The sequence below is a fragment of the Cricetulus griseus genome, chromosome 2 (assembly GCF_003668045.3).
Source record: "Cricetulus griseus strain 17A/GY chromosome 2, alternate assembly CriGri-PICRH-1.0, whole genome shotgun sequence".
NCBI lineage: Eukaryota > Metazoa > Chordata > Mammalia > Rodentia > Cricetidae > Cricetulus > Cricetulus griseus.
In genome coordinates, this window is record NC_048595.1 from 93,903,076 (window position 1) to 93,918,181 (window position 15,106).

The window sequence follows — 15,106 nt, forward strand, 5'->3', positions numbered from 1 at the left end:
GCTGGTATGAAATTAGAAGCAATGAAAAAGGCCACAGAAAATGCATTGTGGTGAGAATCCTGGTGAGCCCAGTGTGCAAAGCTGGCTGTTACCTTCTCTTAGACACGCACATTTTTTCCTTCCTTGAGTCATTACCTATGTTTCCCTGTGTTTTACTTCAGGGATTATTCTACCCCAGCGTACATATTTTTCTCCCATCTCCAGTTATGTCTCCCAGGGACTTTTGCATTTAAACGGAAAGCTTTGGAAGATTGAAGCCCATTTAGAAGCAGAGAACTAGCTTTCTACACAAACGCATCCGCAAAAAGCGAGATGTTTCATTAAAATACATTTCCTCCGTGTGCCCACCTGATGGAATAAAACGTTGGCTTTTAGCCCCCTTACAAAAGGGTCAGTCATCCTGTTCTCCTGACTTGAGGGCGACCCTGCTTTTCCCTCGCTGCCCATCAGTTGGCGCCTTTTTGCCTTCCCCCCAACCCCCACTCCCGATCCAGCTTTGGGGGGGATGCAGTCGCTCCGCAGCTCTCAGGTCACATGGCCTGGCAGAGCGAGGGGAGCCCTGCGCGGGAGCGGCTAAAGGAGGAGGCGAGGCTTCTGCTGCTCCAGCCCGGCGGGATTCTGCGAAGGCACCTCCACCAAAATCCGCCAGCCTAGGCTACAGCGGCAGTGGCCTTGGCAAGTCAGAAAACTGCTGACCGCCTCCACCGGGTAGGTTTTCTGTCCGGCTAGTGTCGCGGACACGCGCGCCAGCGAGGGGACGCGATGTAGGAGCGGCAGCGACAGGCGCTGGGAGCGGTGCCCAGGAGGCCTGCGTGCCTGCTGTGCGCTCGGCAGGCTGGCTGGGCCGCGGCCCCGCCCTCGGTGCGTCTGCGGCACAGGGCGGGTGCGGCTGGCTCTCCTGCGGTCGCCCGCCCAGCCCTGCTGTCACCAGGCCTAGGGATGCAGACCCTAGCCCTGTAGAGTCGGGTCGCGCGGACAGCCCGAGCGCTGCTGCCTAATGGCTGCCCGGGAACGGGGGCCCCTCCGCGCCTCCTCGGTGGGGCGCGTTCTCCCGCGAAGGTGACCCGAGGAAGGCGCCCCTCCCTGCTCCCGGAAACGCCTGCGGTTGGAACGCCATTCGATGGATTCCGGCACTCTGGGCCTGCAGGTGGGGAAACTGAGGCCGGAGGGCAGCAGCGGGGACTCCCCAAGGTCAGCGGTAATCTCTCCATGCCAGTCTTCGGGTTCTCTTTTAGTATTCCTTTCCCCAAAGAGATAGTTAGGATGGATGGGTGTGTCTGAGCCCTCGCGCTGGCGCTCGTGCCCAGGCGTCTCCCGTGCCGCACTGCGCTCACGGAGGTGTCACGGGGCCTGAACCACCGCAGGTCGCTGTGACCCAGCATCTCCTGCATGGCCCTTGCTTTCTACCTTTGGGACCACAGCGTCTCTTCAATGATCTCATTATGCGGACTATCAGAAAATCAGCAGGTGTGTGTGTCCTGGAGTGCATGCCTCTATTTCCCCAAGAGAAATAAACCACGTAAAGGAAATAGTTATTTGAGGGGCGCATTTCCAGAGGGTTCTTATGGGCTACATAGGTTATGAGCTCAGAAGAGCAAGCAAGGTGTTTCCAACTCTTAACGTAAGAATCAGAAAAAAAAATGGAAATGAGAATAATGAAGCAAAAATAATCAAAATAAAATAAAACTACATCTAGATTGATGAGATTCTGTTTATTTTAAATATTTTTACATTTGAAGTTTTATATTAATGATGTAGAATAATGGTATGTAGTTTTAATTTGCTTTACCATAGGATCAATACTTAATTTCCAGTTATTAGTCTTTTGCATTTATGTAGATGGAATATTAGTTCTCCTCCCCATATTTTAATTGGAATAAATTTATTGTAGTTTTCCTAGTTATAATTTGAAACACTCTTTAAAATACTTTCATTAATTTTTTGGAAATCGTGATGGTGGTTACCTGACTGAATTTGTCAAAACTTTGAAATATACAGTTAAATGGTACATTTTGTTGTAGTAAAGAGTGCCTCAATAAAGTTGTTTTTAAGACAAGATGGAGCAGTCAGGGTAGTATGGTTGTAGACTAAAGTTGTTTTTAAAAGCCAGGAGTATTACTCTGGATCATGAGAAAAAATACACTTAATTAAATAAAAAAATGTTATAAAGTCTCAGTAATTAAAATAACAGAGCCATGGCATCAAAATACATAAAAATGCAAACAGCTGGGCATGGTGGCACAGGCTTGTAATCCCAGTATGAGGGAGGTTGAAGATCTCAAGTTTCATGCCAGTCTGGGATTCATAGCAAGACCCTGTTTCAACATAATATATAAGAATTAATATAGTAATAGTAATAATAATAATAATAATAATCCACAAACATACAAATATAAGATAATCTATTATGCCACAAACATAACAATTTAAATTAGGGATTAAAAGAGGATTTAGGTTTCCTTGCTGCCCTGCTCAGTGTCCCTGTGCCTGGCACAAGACTCAATGTTGAGTTAAGTGTTGAGTACCAGTGACTGGTGTCATACATGTTCTTTGCAGACATGTAGAAAGCCAGCAGGAAGCCTCCTTCTCCCATGCCTCTCATCTCACTTTCATTAAATTGTATTCCATATAAAAATAAAATGGTCACCTATATACATTGTCTTCAACACAGTAGTCCTTCCTTTCCCATTTATCCACCCCCCCCACTTCTATTACACACAGAATTTAAGTGAAAAATTGTTACTGATTTTAAATAGGATAGCTCATCATTTCTGCCAGATGTGTTCCTTGAAGGAGAATTTCTGTCCATGGTCAAAGGGGATGATGCCCTGGTATTATCTCCTAAGAGTGCACATGCAAATGTGCATTTGCTGAACTGTGTTGCTTGTTCTTGGAGTAAGTCGAATTGAGAGTGTGTTATCAAGATTAGTTTTGGAAAAAGGACCATCTTTCAATTACGGAGTCTTTCCAGTAAAAGGTGTTGCTTTTGTGCATTTATTATTGATTTTTAAAATATCCTTTAGTATAACTATATATGTATGCGCTGCCTGTTTCTTCAAATTATTCATAGGTATTCCATCTTTATTCTAAATATATTCCTTTTCCATTTTGTCTGAGTTTTTTTTAATTCCATTAATTAAGTTTGATTGATGAGGTGAAAACATTTATTTTGTATATTTCAGAGGTAACCAGTAATACCATTTACACACACACACACACACACACACACACACACACACACACCATGTATTACTTACCTATCATTTCCTTAAAAAATTTTGTTGTTTTGTTTTGCCCTTTCTGATGGTTTTTCATATGATTTTCTAGGGCCCAGAAGCAGTAATCGATGTTAGGTGAGAGCAAGGGTTCTGGATTTACTTTTTACTGCCTCATTCCAGAATCTTCATTAACCATGGCAAGTTTACTGTGCCTTAGCCTGTCCAGCTACAAAGTGGACTTAATAACTATTATAGGATTTTTTATGCAGATCCACTCAATCCTTAAAAAGTGCCTGGCATGTAAGTGCTGGGCTAAGTTAGAATAAGTTGTTCTCTGCCCAGTGTGTGATTGGACTCTATGCTACTCCCAATTTTATAGCTGAGGAATTATGGGCCATGTAGGCCAAAAGATTTAATGGGATCTTATATTTACTCAACAGTCACTAAATCTTTTCTCTGCATATAGTAGTACTATGCTGGTCCTGTGAGGCATAGTGAAGGTAAATTACACTGAATCCAGTAAGAAGGGACTTGAGGACGTGTTGAGTGAAGAGTTCTGAGTAAAGCCATGAAAGGCACCAGGTATCGTGGACAGTATGTGGGCTTTGAATTTCCTGCTTACAATGCTAGAAACTATTTTTCCATCAACATGGGATCAATTGTACTGCTATTTGAAAGCTGCTTGTTTGGTCTAAAGAAATGAATTAAAGGGTCTGGCACGCCCTGGAATATATGGTGAGAATTGAACAAATACCTATAGATACTCTATATCTCAGGGTGCACATTTTGTAGATCAAAAATATTTCACACAGCTGAAGGTATGTATTTATTTTCATTGTCATCATTCCCTAAACAAAATAGCACAGCTACTATTTACAAAGCATTTGCCTTCTGATGAGTATTAGAGATAATTTAATGTATTTAAGAAGTGCATAGCTTGCATGTAAAGACTGACATTTTGCATAAATGATCTGAGCAGCTTCAGATTTTGGTATTAGTGTCCTGAGGGGTAGGGAGTCCTAGACTCAGTTCACCTTGGATACCAAGGTAGAAAGTGACAAATAAATGCTCTGGGTTAAATTCATACCAAGGGTCTTAATACGCATAAGGAAAGAGCACTTAGATCTGGTTGGGAAAATCAGGTTGGCTTTTGGTAGAGCTGTATACCTCTTGATCTGACTTTTCGTGGTTGAGTTGGTGTGTATAAAAAGTGTGCTTGTGGAAAGATTATTAGAATTGGATTCTGAGGGATCTTGGCAAAGCATTTGGACATTCTTCTGCAGACACAGGGGAATTATTATTGATCAGTTTTATAGAAAAGAGTGCTGGTCTGACCCATACTTTAGAGGATCAGATGGTAATGGAAGCTGTTACCATTGCTTGCAGCATCCCACCCCATGCTGACAAAGGACTCCCACAGACAGGCTCTTTTTATACAAACAATGTCTCCATATGAGATATTTAAATTTTTTTAAAGTTAGCATGCATAGCATGGATCTTGTTGTGGAATTTTCATAATACATTGTTCTTTTTTGTTCCCTAGACTCCATCACCTGCCTTTTTGCTCCCCTCTGGCTGCTCTCCTTCCTCTTCCCGGTAACCCCTCTCTTTTCATGTGACTTATATTCCATTAACATCTTTTTCTTCTTCCTCTTAAGATCTCTACTCCTCTTGAGGTCCTCTTTCTAGTCTTATAACTTATCCCCTGTACACACACACACACACACACACACACACACACACACACACACACACACACACAGAGGATCTACAGACAAGAAAAAACATGGCATTTGTCTTTCTGAGTCTGGCATAGTTTACTTAATGTAATGATTTCCAGTTCAGTCTATTTTCCTGCCAAATGTCATTATTTTACTTTTTATGGCTGAATAAAATTCTTTTTGTTTTATATACCACATTTTCTTTATCATTCCATCTGTTGATGGGCATGTAGTTTGCTTCCATTTCCTGCCTGTTGTGAATACTGAAATGATGAGTGTAGATATACAAGTGGCTTGTTGATTTACAATCATTTGATTTGTACTGAGGATACATCCAAGTCATATAGTAGCTCTTCTGTCTCTGTGTGTGTGTGTGTTTAAGAAACCTCCATACTGAATTCCATAATGGCTGCATCAGTTCACACTCCTACCAGCAGTAAATTATGGTTTTGCTTTCTCCACATCCTTGCTAACATTGCTGTCATTTTTTTCTTAATGTTGGCCATTCTAATAGAATTGTAATAGAATTCTCTAAGTAGTTTTTTCAAGATTTATTAATTATCATGTTATGTGTATGACTGTTTTGCCTATGTGTGTGCACCATGAGCATGTCTGATGCCTGCAGAAGCCAGTAGGGATGTCACATCCCCTGATTCTGGAGTTACAGATAGTTTTAACAAGCTGCTATATGGATGCTGGGAAATGAAGCTGTGTCCTCTGCAAAAGCAGCAAATGCTTTTAACCCCAGAGCCATCTCCACAGCTCTTAAAGTAGTTTTAATTTTCATTTTCCTAATGGCTAAGGATATTAAATGAGTTTCATATTTATTTTGACCATTTGCATTTCATTTTTTGAGAAATGTCTGTTCAATTCATTAACCCATGGATATTTTAAAATTTTATTTTTGAGACTATAATTACCACATTTTTCCTTCCCTTTCCTTCCTCAGAACCTTCCCATATACTCTTTCTTGCTCACTTTGAAATTCATAGCCTCCTTTTTTTATTAATTGCTGTTACATGAAAATATATGTCTCTACATAGAGACACATATGTTCCTAAATATAGCTTTGCAGTCTATGTAATGTTATTTATATCTGTGTTTTCAGGGCTGATAATTGATATTGATATCCAATATCAATATCCATTTGATATTGGATAATCATTTGGTGTGGTCTTCCTTGGGGAAGACTGTTTGTCCTGCTATTAGGTTTCCTTAGTTGCCTGTAGTTGTTTCTGTAAGGTTGAAGCCTCAAGGACTTTCCCTTGTCTGTTGTTACTGTCCTTGTTCAACTCATGGTTAGGCAGTCGAGTTGATGAGACTTTATGACTGTAACTTTGCTACTTGGAAACAGAATCTCACAGCAAAGTTCCTTATCATCTGGCTCTTAAATTTTTCCTGCCCACACTTCCACAGTGTTCCCTGAGCCTTAGGTGTGAGAGTTGTTTTGTAGATGTGTCCATTGAGTCTGAGCTTGGCATCTTTGCATTTTGAATTGTTTGTGGTTTTCTATAATGGTCTCCTGTTATAAAGAGAAGTTTTCTTGGTGAGAGGTGAAGATTACAGTTTTCTGTGGGTATAAAGGTAAATATTTAGCATGTAGTTAGGGATTATGTTGATTTAGTGAGGCGGTACTTGTAGGATCTTACCCTGTATCCATGACTTCACTAGTTATTTTACCCTCCTTCTTCATAATTTATCTCCCTCCCCTCCCTAAACAGAGTCCCCCTTTCCCCATTTATGCAATTAGACCAGTTGTCCCTGCTATTGCCCTCTCTATTGCTCCTCCAACTCCCTACCCCAGCTCTAGTCCCTTTTTACTTTCTTGGTTTCTGCAGAAACCAGTATGCACTCACATCTGAAGATTCGGAACTAGGAGCCTCCAGTGAGAGAGAAAACAATATTTGTCTTTTTGGGTCTGGGTTACCTCACTCAATATGATCTTTTCTAGTTCGATTCATTTACCTGCAAAGTTCATGACTTCATTTTTATTTACAGCTGAATAATATTCCATAGTGTGTACTATATTTCATTATCTGTTGATTAAAGAACACTTAGGTTTTTTGTTTTTGTTTTTCTATTTCCTAGCTATTGTGAATTGAGCAGCATTGAACATGATTATAGATCTTTGGGTACTTAACTGGGTCATACGGTAGATTTCCTTTTAGCTTTTTGAGTGTTCTCCACACAGATTCCCATAGTGCCTGTACCAGTTTGCAACTCCAACAGCAATGAATGAGGATTCCCTTTTCCACACTCCCTCTCCAGCATTCCTTGTTAGTTGTTTTGTTGATCTGTATTCTGATTGGAGTAAGATGAAATCTAAAAGTTGTTTTGATTTGCAGTTCCCTAATTGCTGTGGATGATGAACAAATTTTTATATATATTTCCTAGCCATTTTTTTCTCTTCTTTTGAGAGCTCTCTATTCAGGTCCCAGGCCCTGAAATTGGGAAGGGCCTGGAAGGAGGAGAGATGTCACAACCTGCTAGGCCCTTTGACTCTGGCGCCTAGGCAAGTGGTAGTGTCTTTCATGAAGGAAGGTATACTTGGGAAAAATAGACAATTTCAAAGTACTTACTTCCTGACACAAGTGTGTTGTTCCGTCTCTCAAATCCCTGTGCCTCCTTCTGTTTAGTTTTTACAAGATACACTAAAACACAGTTTCTAGTACCACTCTCTGCATTTATTCAGACAAGTCCTAATTTGTGCCTCTTTCTCGGTGTCTTTATCCTTTATTGCTTTCTAAGTTCTGTACCTTAAGGTGGAGTACTTGCAAGACATAAGTAAGAACTTACCTCCCTCTGTGGAACTGAAGCAGTTGTTACCAAGCTGACTCAGACAAACCTGTCAGACTACAATGTTAATGGAGTGTAGGTCTTGGCAGGTAATATTACAGGTGCCTCTGGACTGCTGGGGGAAAAAAGTGCCAGAGTAATCATCTAGACACAATCTTTCTTTCATCTGCTTCTAGTTACATAAACATGGCTCACCTCTGCCTGAATTCATGGGTTAGGGGAGAAACTGTGAATAAAAAAAGTCTTATGTATTTTGATTCAGTTCCTCGAGGTCATTATGTTAAACTATATCTAGACTGTGCAATTAACAAGGGGTGTTGGTGGATGCCACCAAAACAACCAGAACATACACTTGCCTACATAACGCATGGATTTTTGCCAAGCCATTCATCTAATCATCAAATGAGGGGAGTGATCGCATTTTTTTATGGCCCACAATGGGTGTGCTAATTTGCAGTGTTCAAATGTTCAACTTCTCCTTGAGGGGATGATCTGAATCTCCCTAACTATTGACTTCAGGATTTTCATACCTTCTTTGTGCTTCGGACTTTTAGTAACCTGTTTCTGTTTCTGTGCATGTTCTGTTGAATTGGAAGAGTGGTTATGTAACTTGGCCATGTGCATGGTACAGTAGCTCTGAGATCTAGTTTGTGGCTGTCTCTTTTTTTTACTCTGTCACAAAACCAACAAGGTCAGCGAAAAGGGGGCAGTTTTATCTGTCCATTCTAGAATGTGCACAAGGAACTGAGGTTCAGTTAACCTTTGTGGGCAAGTGATAAGAGCAGAAACTGAAAGCTTAGTGCTCAGAAAAAGAAAAAAAGCAAGACAGTCTTTCCCTCTCCTTCTCACCCTCCTCTCTCCCCTCCCCACTCCCCTCTGTCTCTTTCTGTCTGTCTCTTTCTCATTCCCCCCTCTCTTACCTCATAGTAAAAACATTAAAAGTAATTTCAGAGTACCCTAGAATTAGAATCTACTTAAAGCTTAAAAACCACATCATAGACATGGGCTGTCATGTGTTTTTTTATTTCTTCTATAGCATATTCAATCAAATAATAAATAGTTAAATAATATAATATATAAATAAAATATTCACTGCTTATTACCTGTAGTCATATATACCTGAAACGTTTATCACCCCACATATGAAAACAGAAAAATCTAAACACCTTGGGTATTTCAAACCACTGGACTTTGGGGATTATTTCTAATGCTTTCTCTGACTTCTCTGGTTCACCACGATTGGGGGACAAAGTTTATGCCCTGTGAGGGTTTGGAACTTTTTTGGAGCAGCTAGGTCCTTTCTTTTCTTCTAGAAAACAGTCTAAGGCTCTTAGTTTCTGATTGTCAGCTTCCCCCTTCCCTTGCTCTGCAGAAGAGTGAGTTTCCTTCCTGCATTGCTGTGGTCAGTGGATGCGATGAGTGGATATGATCTGTGGCACACCAGCAAGGATGCAAATTTGACTTGGCCTTAGCTTCAACCTGACCTAAGAGCACAGCCCTGGTAGGCATTTCCTCTGCACCTTGATCCATAAGGAGAAGCACATTGGCTGCCTGCTTCTAATCTACCTTTTGTACCTGAATCCAGCAGGGCCACCACTGTCAACAGGCTTGTGTTCAAGAGTGCTAGGTCATTATCATAAATCATAAAGGTTTGTGGATGTTTGTCACCCCAGTGGGAGCTCATCACTTCAAGCAGAGACCCTAGGCACTGCCAATTGAGTCCTCCTTCCCTGATCAGCTACGGAACTGCAGCTTACTAGCAGTATTTTTAAGTAACAGACTGTGAGATGTTTGTAGTTTTATCACCTACAGTGGAGAAAGTTCTTGGGATTAAAGGTCCTTTTTATGTTGACATGGGGCACTCCCATTCCTGTCCTACCTGCCACATAATTGTAAGCCATAGCATTTATTGTGCAACTAGCATTTTCTAAGATGACTGCCTTATTTTGTTGAATTTGTGTGTAATCCCTTCCTCCAGATGGTCTAGTTCCCTTAAGTAATAATCAAGGTAGGGAGAACAGTGTGAGCAGGAAGCCACCGAAATGGCCCTATTCCCAGAGCTATTACACTAGAGGCATAGGAATGCCCCAGTTCCAATATTGGGTGTCCAGTGGTAGTGATGAGGAACTAATATGACCAACTAATATCTACGATGTACTAACTGTGTGGACTTAAACAGATCAGAGGGAGAAGGAACCAGTCTATAGTACACTGATGCTCACTAACCAGCAATCCTAGGGTCATGTGCTACCAAAATCTCCTTACTTCTTTCCCTCTGGCTGTTCTCCAGATCTCTTGGCAGTGTTAGAATAGTTTGACTTATGTCTGGGTTCCCAGGACCATTGTCTTTTGTTGCAGACTTGTCTCTACCTCCTTGAAATGTGTCACAACACTGTAGAGAGATGTTTGGTGTTCTGTATGACTGTGGAAGGCAAGTGAGAATAACCACTCTAAAGAACAAGCCCCCAAATAATTACTGGGTGACACAATGGTCTAATGTAGCTCACAACACTAACCAGTATAGGTGTTGGGGATATGAGAAAGGTGAGCTGTTGGGGCAGAACCTGTTGTAGATCCATAGAGACTCTCCATTCATCTCACATCTTACTGGCAAGCCCTAGTCATGTGAACCCACCCTGAAGACGGCACGCTAGTAAATGAAGTTCAGTGTTACTGTTGGAGGTAGAATGAAGGAATGTATAGGAGAATTATTGGAGAGCTGGCAGACAGCACAACTGCAACCTCATGAGACACAAAGAGCCCTCCATCATTCACAAGCTGGACCATTTTCTTCTCAGTGGCTGCAAACTGTCCTGCTTCTGAAGCAAGAGTATCCTTTTGATGCTATAGCATTAAATCTATGACTTTTGTACTAGCTGCATTGTTTTTAATTTTGTTGCTTGGTGTGAATCTTTTCTATCAGAACATTGGAATTTCGTGCCTCTCAAACATTACTTGAATATGAGCATCAATTGTAGTTTTTCAGTATATCTCTGCACAAACTGCACACAAACTGTACAGATGCATGTAGACATGTGTGTATGTGCATGTTAGGCTAAGAGCATTTCTCCAGTAAGTCCACCTTGCTTTTTTTGTTGTTGTTGTGTGTATGTGTGTTCACATGTTCATATATATGAATGTGCCATGATGAGTTGCACTGGTCAGAAGACAAACCTTCAATATCAGTCCTTCCCTTCTCCTTTGTTTGGGATGGCCTCACAAACTTGATGGCTCCAAGGGATTCTGTTTGTGCCTCCCGTCTCCCTATAGGAACACTGGCATTATAAGCACATGCTTGCTACCTCTGCTAGTTTTTATGTGGACTCTGGGGATTTGAACTTACATTCTTATGCTTACACAGCAGTCACTTTTCCCACTAAGTCATCTATCTAGCCTCTGACTTTGTTTATAATCTAAGGTCTGGCAGGAAGTTTGATTAGGAGGCTAAGCTGACTAGCCAGTGAGTGCAGGGATCTGTTGGTCTCTTCCTCCCCGGTGGTAGGATTGGAAGGATGTCCCTTCATATCCAGCTTTGGGGAGGGGCTCCATTTAGGGTTGAAACTCAGATCCTCTGTATGCATGGCAAGTGCTTTACTGACTTAGCCATCTCTCCTGCTCCATGAGACATATTTTAATGACATTTTATTTTGTCTAGTTTTCCTTTCTAACATGTAATATCCATAGTAAACCCAACGAGATATTGATTATTTCTGTTTGAGAGCAGAGGAATCCAGGATATAGAGAGATGAGGTGACTTCCCACCAGTTGGTTAGCAGATCTGGGATTCACACCTGTGCTCTGAGCTATTGTGTCCTAAGACATTATTTTCTGGATCAAGCTGTCCCTTCTTCTGGTCTACCCTGCCCACCTCACCAAATAGTCCCATTGTAGATACTTCCATCCCATCTCAAAAGTCTACAGTTTGCTTGCATAAGGAAGATGGCTTCTCCCAAATATAGTCCTATACAGAGGACAATCAGAATTAAATGGTTAGACTAAATGAGATTAGAGAAATCACAGATGGCATTAAATAACAAGGACTACCAAGAATTCCTTTGATTTTGGGATATACAGAAAAGGTTTTCAGAAATTACGCAGTCAAGTATTATACATTGATACTGCAGCCTCCCCTAACTATGTGTATTATGTGCCTATGTTAACTCCCATGTCTTTGTGGCTAGTGAATGGAAATAACTTTACCAGATGCTGGTGATTTTATGGCACACTGTGATGCCAACATCATATCTTTAGGTGTGGAGAATTGGTTGAATGCACAGGGTATGTCTAATCATAAACAACGGGAGCTTCCCAAGGCTCACTGACAAATACAACCCAAGAAAACAATCACTGCAGAAAAGCCTTCTTAGTCTCCAGTAGCTACACAACCTTGAACAAGAATTTCTGACTTGGTGTATGCCGGGCTTACATTGTTGGGATTTTTTAAAGATTTGTTTTCTGATTCTGCTTTCTCTCTTTAGGTTTGACTTAATGATTCTGGCCTGAGATCCAGGATGGTTTGTTCTTGGGACCAGACATGACCAAAAGTTGACCTCATGACCACGTCAACCTCTCCAGCTGCCATGCTTCTCCGGAGGCTTCGGCGACTCTCCTGGAACAGCACTGCTGTCCAGCTCTTTATTCTAACTGTAGTGACATTTGGCTTACTGGCCCCGCTGGCCTGCCACCGGCTCCTGCACTCATACTTCTATCTGCGCCATTGGCATCTTAACCAGATGAGCCAAGAGTTCCTGCAGCAAAACCTGAAGGAGGGAGAGGCTGCGCTTCACTACTTTGAAGAGCTGCCCTCTGCCAATGGTTCTGTGCCCATCGTGTGGCAGGCTACTCCCCGCCCCTGGCTGGTGATCACCATTATCACTGTGGATAGGCAGCCTGGCTTCCACTATGTCTTACAGGTAGTGTCCCAGTTCCATCGGCTTCTGCAGCAGTGTGGTCCCCAGTGTGAGGGCCACCAGCTCTTCCTGTGCAATGTGGAACGGAGTGTGAGTCATTTCGACGCTAAGCTGCTCTCTAAGTATGTCCCTGTGGCCAACCGCTATGAGGGCACCGAAGATGATTATGGCGATGACCCTTCAACTAACTCGTTTGAGAAAGAGAAGCAAGACTATGTCTATTGCCTGGAGTCATCGCTGCAGACCTACAATCCAGACTACGTCCTGATGGTAGAGGATGACGCCATTCCAGAAGAACAGATCTTCCCAGTATTGGAGCACCTTCTGCGGGCTCGCTTCTCTGAGCCACACCTCCAAGATGCTCTGTATCTAAAGCTCTATCACCCAGAGAGGCTACAGCACTACATCAACCCAGAGCCTATGCGGATCCTAGAGTGGATTGGCGTGGGCATGCTGCTGGGGCCTGTGCTAACCTGGATATACATGAAGTTTGCCTGCCGACCAGGCTTCAGTTGGCCTGTGATGCTTTTCTTCTCTCTGTATAGCATGGGGCTGGTGGAACTGGTGGGCCGACACTATTTCCTGGAACTGCGTCGCCTGAGTCCCTCCTTGTACAGTGTGGTTCCTGCCTCTCAGTGTTGCACCCCAGCTATGCTCTTCCCTGCCCCTGCAGCCCGCAGGACCCTCACCTACCTGTCCCAGATGTACTGCCACAAGGGCTTTGGCAAGGACATGGCACTGTACTCTCTGTTGAGAGCTAAGGGGGAGCGGGCCTATGTGGTGGAGCCCAACCTTGTGAAACACATTGGGCTCTTCTCCAGCCTTCGCTACAATTTTCATCCCAGTTTACTCTAGGAGTGTTAAGAAATGCCTTTCTGCAGTTGAATATTTCCTGGAGAGACATACTGAAATATTTCTTTAGACATGGTTGCTTGCAGATATTCCATTGTTTAAGGTCTCTAGGTGTAAATGCATTGGGATAGCAGAAGAATGCATCTAAGTCAAGAGCCTTGACTGGTAATTGTCCACCAGGAGCAGCAGCTTGCCACAGGTCTGGATCTCTGTCCCTCCACACAGCCACACTGCCTCATGCAGTCTGTCCCACTCAGTGAGGATGAATGTCACTGACAGTTTTCTTCTCCCATTGTCTGTGAGCTCTGCCTCATGACAGAGCCTGTGACTGCCAAAAAATCCCTTGTGCACAGTGGTGTAAGACTTGTGTTAGGATTTTAAGGGTAGAATATGGTGAGCTGTCTAATGCTTTTGAATGGATTCCTTTCTCGCCAGGGTGAGAATGGATGCGTGCTTAGAATATATGCCCAAAGAGGCAGGTCCATGTTGACATATTCTATTTGTTTTCCTTAACCTGGTGTAATAAACATGTAAAAGTTGTGCTGTGCCACTTGTCTCCAAGGCAACAATCTGGCCCTTCTGTGATACAATGACTTCTTTCCCTGTTTACCTGTAGTGTGCTTGTAGCTAATGCTGTCGGTGAGAGCTTTAAGCCACAGAAAAGACTGGAGGCACTTTCTGAGTTACTCAAATCCAGTGGATTCAGTTCAATACTAAGTTAATGTTGAGCATTTCTGTCAAAGTCTGATTTCTTGGCAGGGGGACATTGCAGGATACAGAAAAGTGACCTCTATACTAGAAGCATAACCTTCTCCCTACCTTTGCAGCCACAAGGTTCAACTCATTCCATTTTTCTACTGGTAGCATGATAATACAGAAGACCAAGTACAAGCTATGAAGTCAAAAGACCCACAGTTTGTGAGTTTGTGGGACAGAGAATGCAGGCACATGCATGCATGCCTGTGAGGGTGTGTGTGTTATGTTTTTTGTTTTTCTTTTTTTTTGGTTTGTTTGTTTTTTGGGTTTTTTTGGGAAATATAAATTAGGATTTTATGTGATGAGCATTTTTTTATTAGTTCAAATTAGGAACAAGCTTGCTTCACATGTCGATCCCTTCTCCCTCCCGTCCCCACCAATCCCCCACCAGCTTCCCATAACTCCCGGCTCTGCTCCCCAGGGAAGGTAGGGCCCTCCACGGGGGCTCCTCAAAGTCCAGCACATCATCCTGGGCCGGGCATAGGCCCTCCCCAATGTGTCTAGGCCAAGAAAGCATCCCTTCATGTGGGATGGGCTCTCAAAGTTCCTTCTTACACCAGGGAAAAATACTGCTCCACTACCAAGGGCCCCATAGAGTGCAGAGGCCTCCTCATTGACATCCATCCATTGACAGCAGTCTGGGGTCCATGTGCTCTGCCTTGTTCAGGCCAGCTGGTTCTGTGGGATTCACCAGCCTGGTCCCTATTCCTTTGATCTTCATTCCTCCCTCTCTGCAACTGGGTTCCAGAGTTCAGTTTAGTGTATAGCTGTGGGTGTCTGCTCTGCTTCCATCAGCTACTGGATGAGGGCTTTAGGATGACATATAAAGTAGTCATCAGTCTCAGTATAGGGG

At 42.8% G+C, this 15,106-nt stretch overlaps 1 protein-coding gene and 1 long non-coding RNA gene across 4 annotated transcripts; one reads left to right on the top strand and one right to left on the bottom strand.

Moving 5' to 3' along the window:
• The first annotated feature begins 461 nt into the window (after nt 1-461).
• Pgap4 (post-GPI attachment to proteins GalNAc transferase 4) lies at nt 462-14,044 on the top strand. Of its 3 annotated transcripts, none has more exons than XM_027403097.2 (2): nt 462-708; nt 12,214-14,044. In XM_027403097.2, the coding sequence occupies exon 2, from the start codon at nt 12,289-12,291 to the stop codon at nt 13,498-13,500; it is 1,212 nt and encodes a 403-aa protein (XP_027258898.1). In that variant the 5' UTR covers nt 462-708; nt 12,214-12,288; the 3' UTR covers nt 13,501-14,044. The 3 variants fall into 3 exon arrangements, with proteins under 3 accessions (XP_027258898.1, XP_027258899.1, XP_027258900.1); XM_027403098.2 differs by lacking the exon at nt 462-708 and adding an exon at nt 1,011-1,147; XM_027403099.2 differs by lacking the exon at nt 462-708 and adding an exon at nt 1,059-1,191.
• Nucleotides 1,694-8,576, bottom strand: LOC118238317. The gene is made up of 2 exons (XR_004768263.1): nt 7,736-8,576; nt 1,694-2,315 (listed from the first exon to the last, which is right to left on the bottom strand). It is a non-coding gene; the product is annotated as an uncharacterized LOC118238317 (long non-coding RNA).
• Nucleotides 14,045-15,106: the final 1,062 nt, after the last annotated feature.

Excerpts from the sequence above, each read along its gene's own strand:
- Pgap4 (XM_027403097.2), top strand. The coding sequence starts at position 12,289 with ATGACCACGTCAACCTCTCCAGCTGCCATGCTTCTCCGGAGGCTTCGG.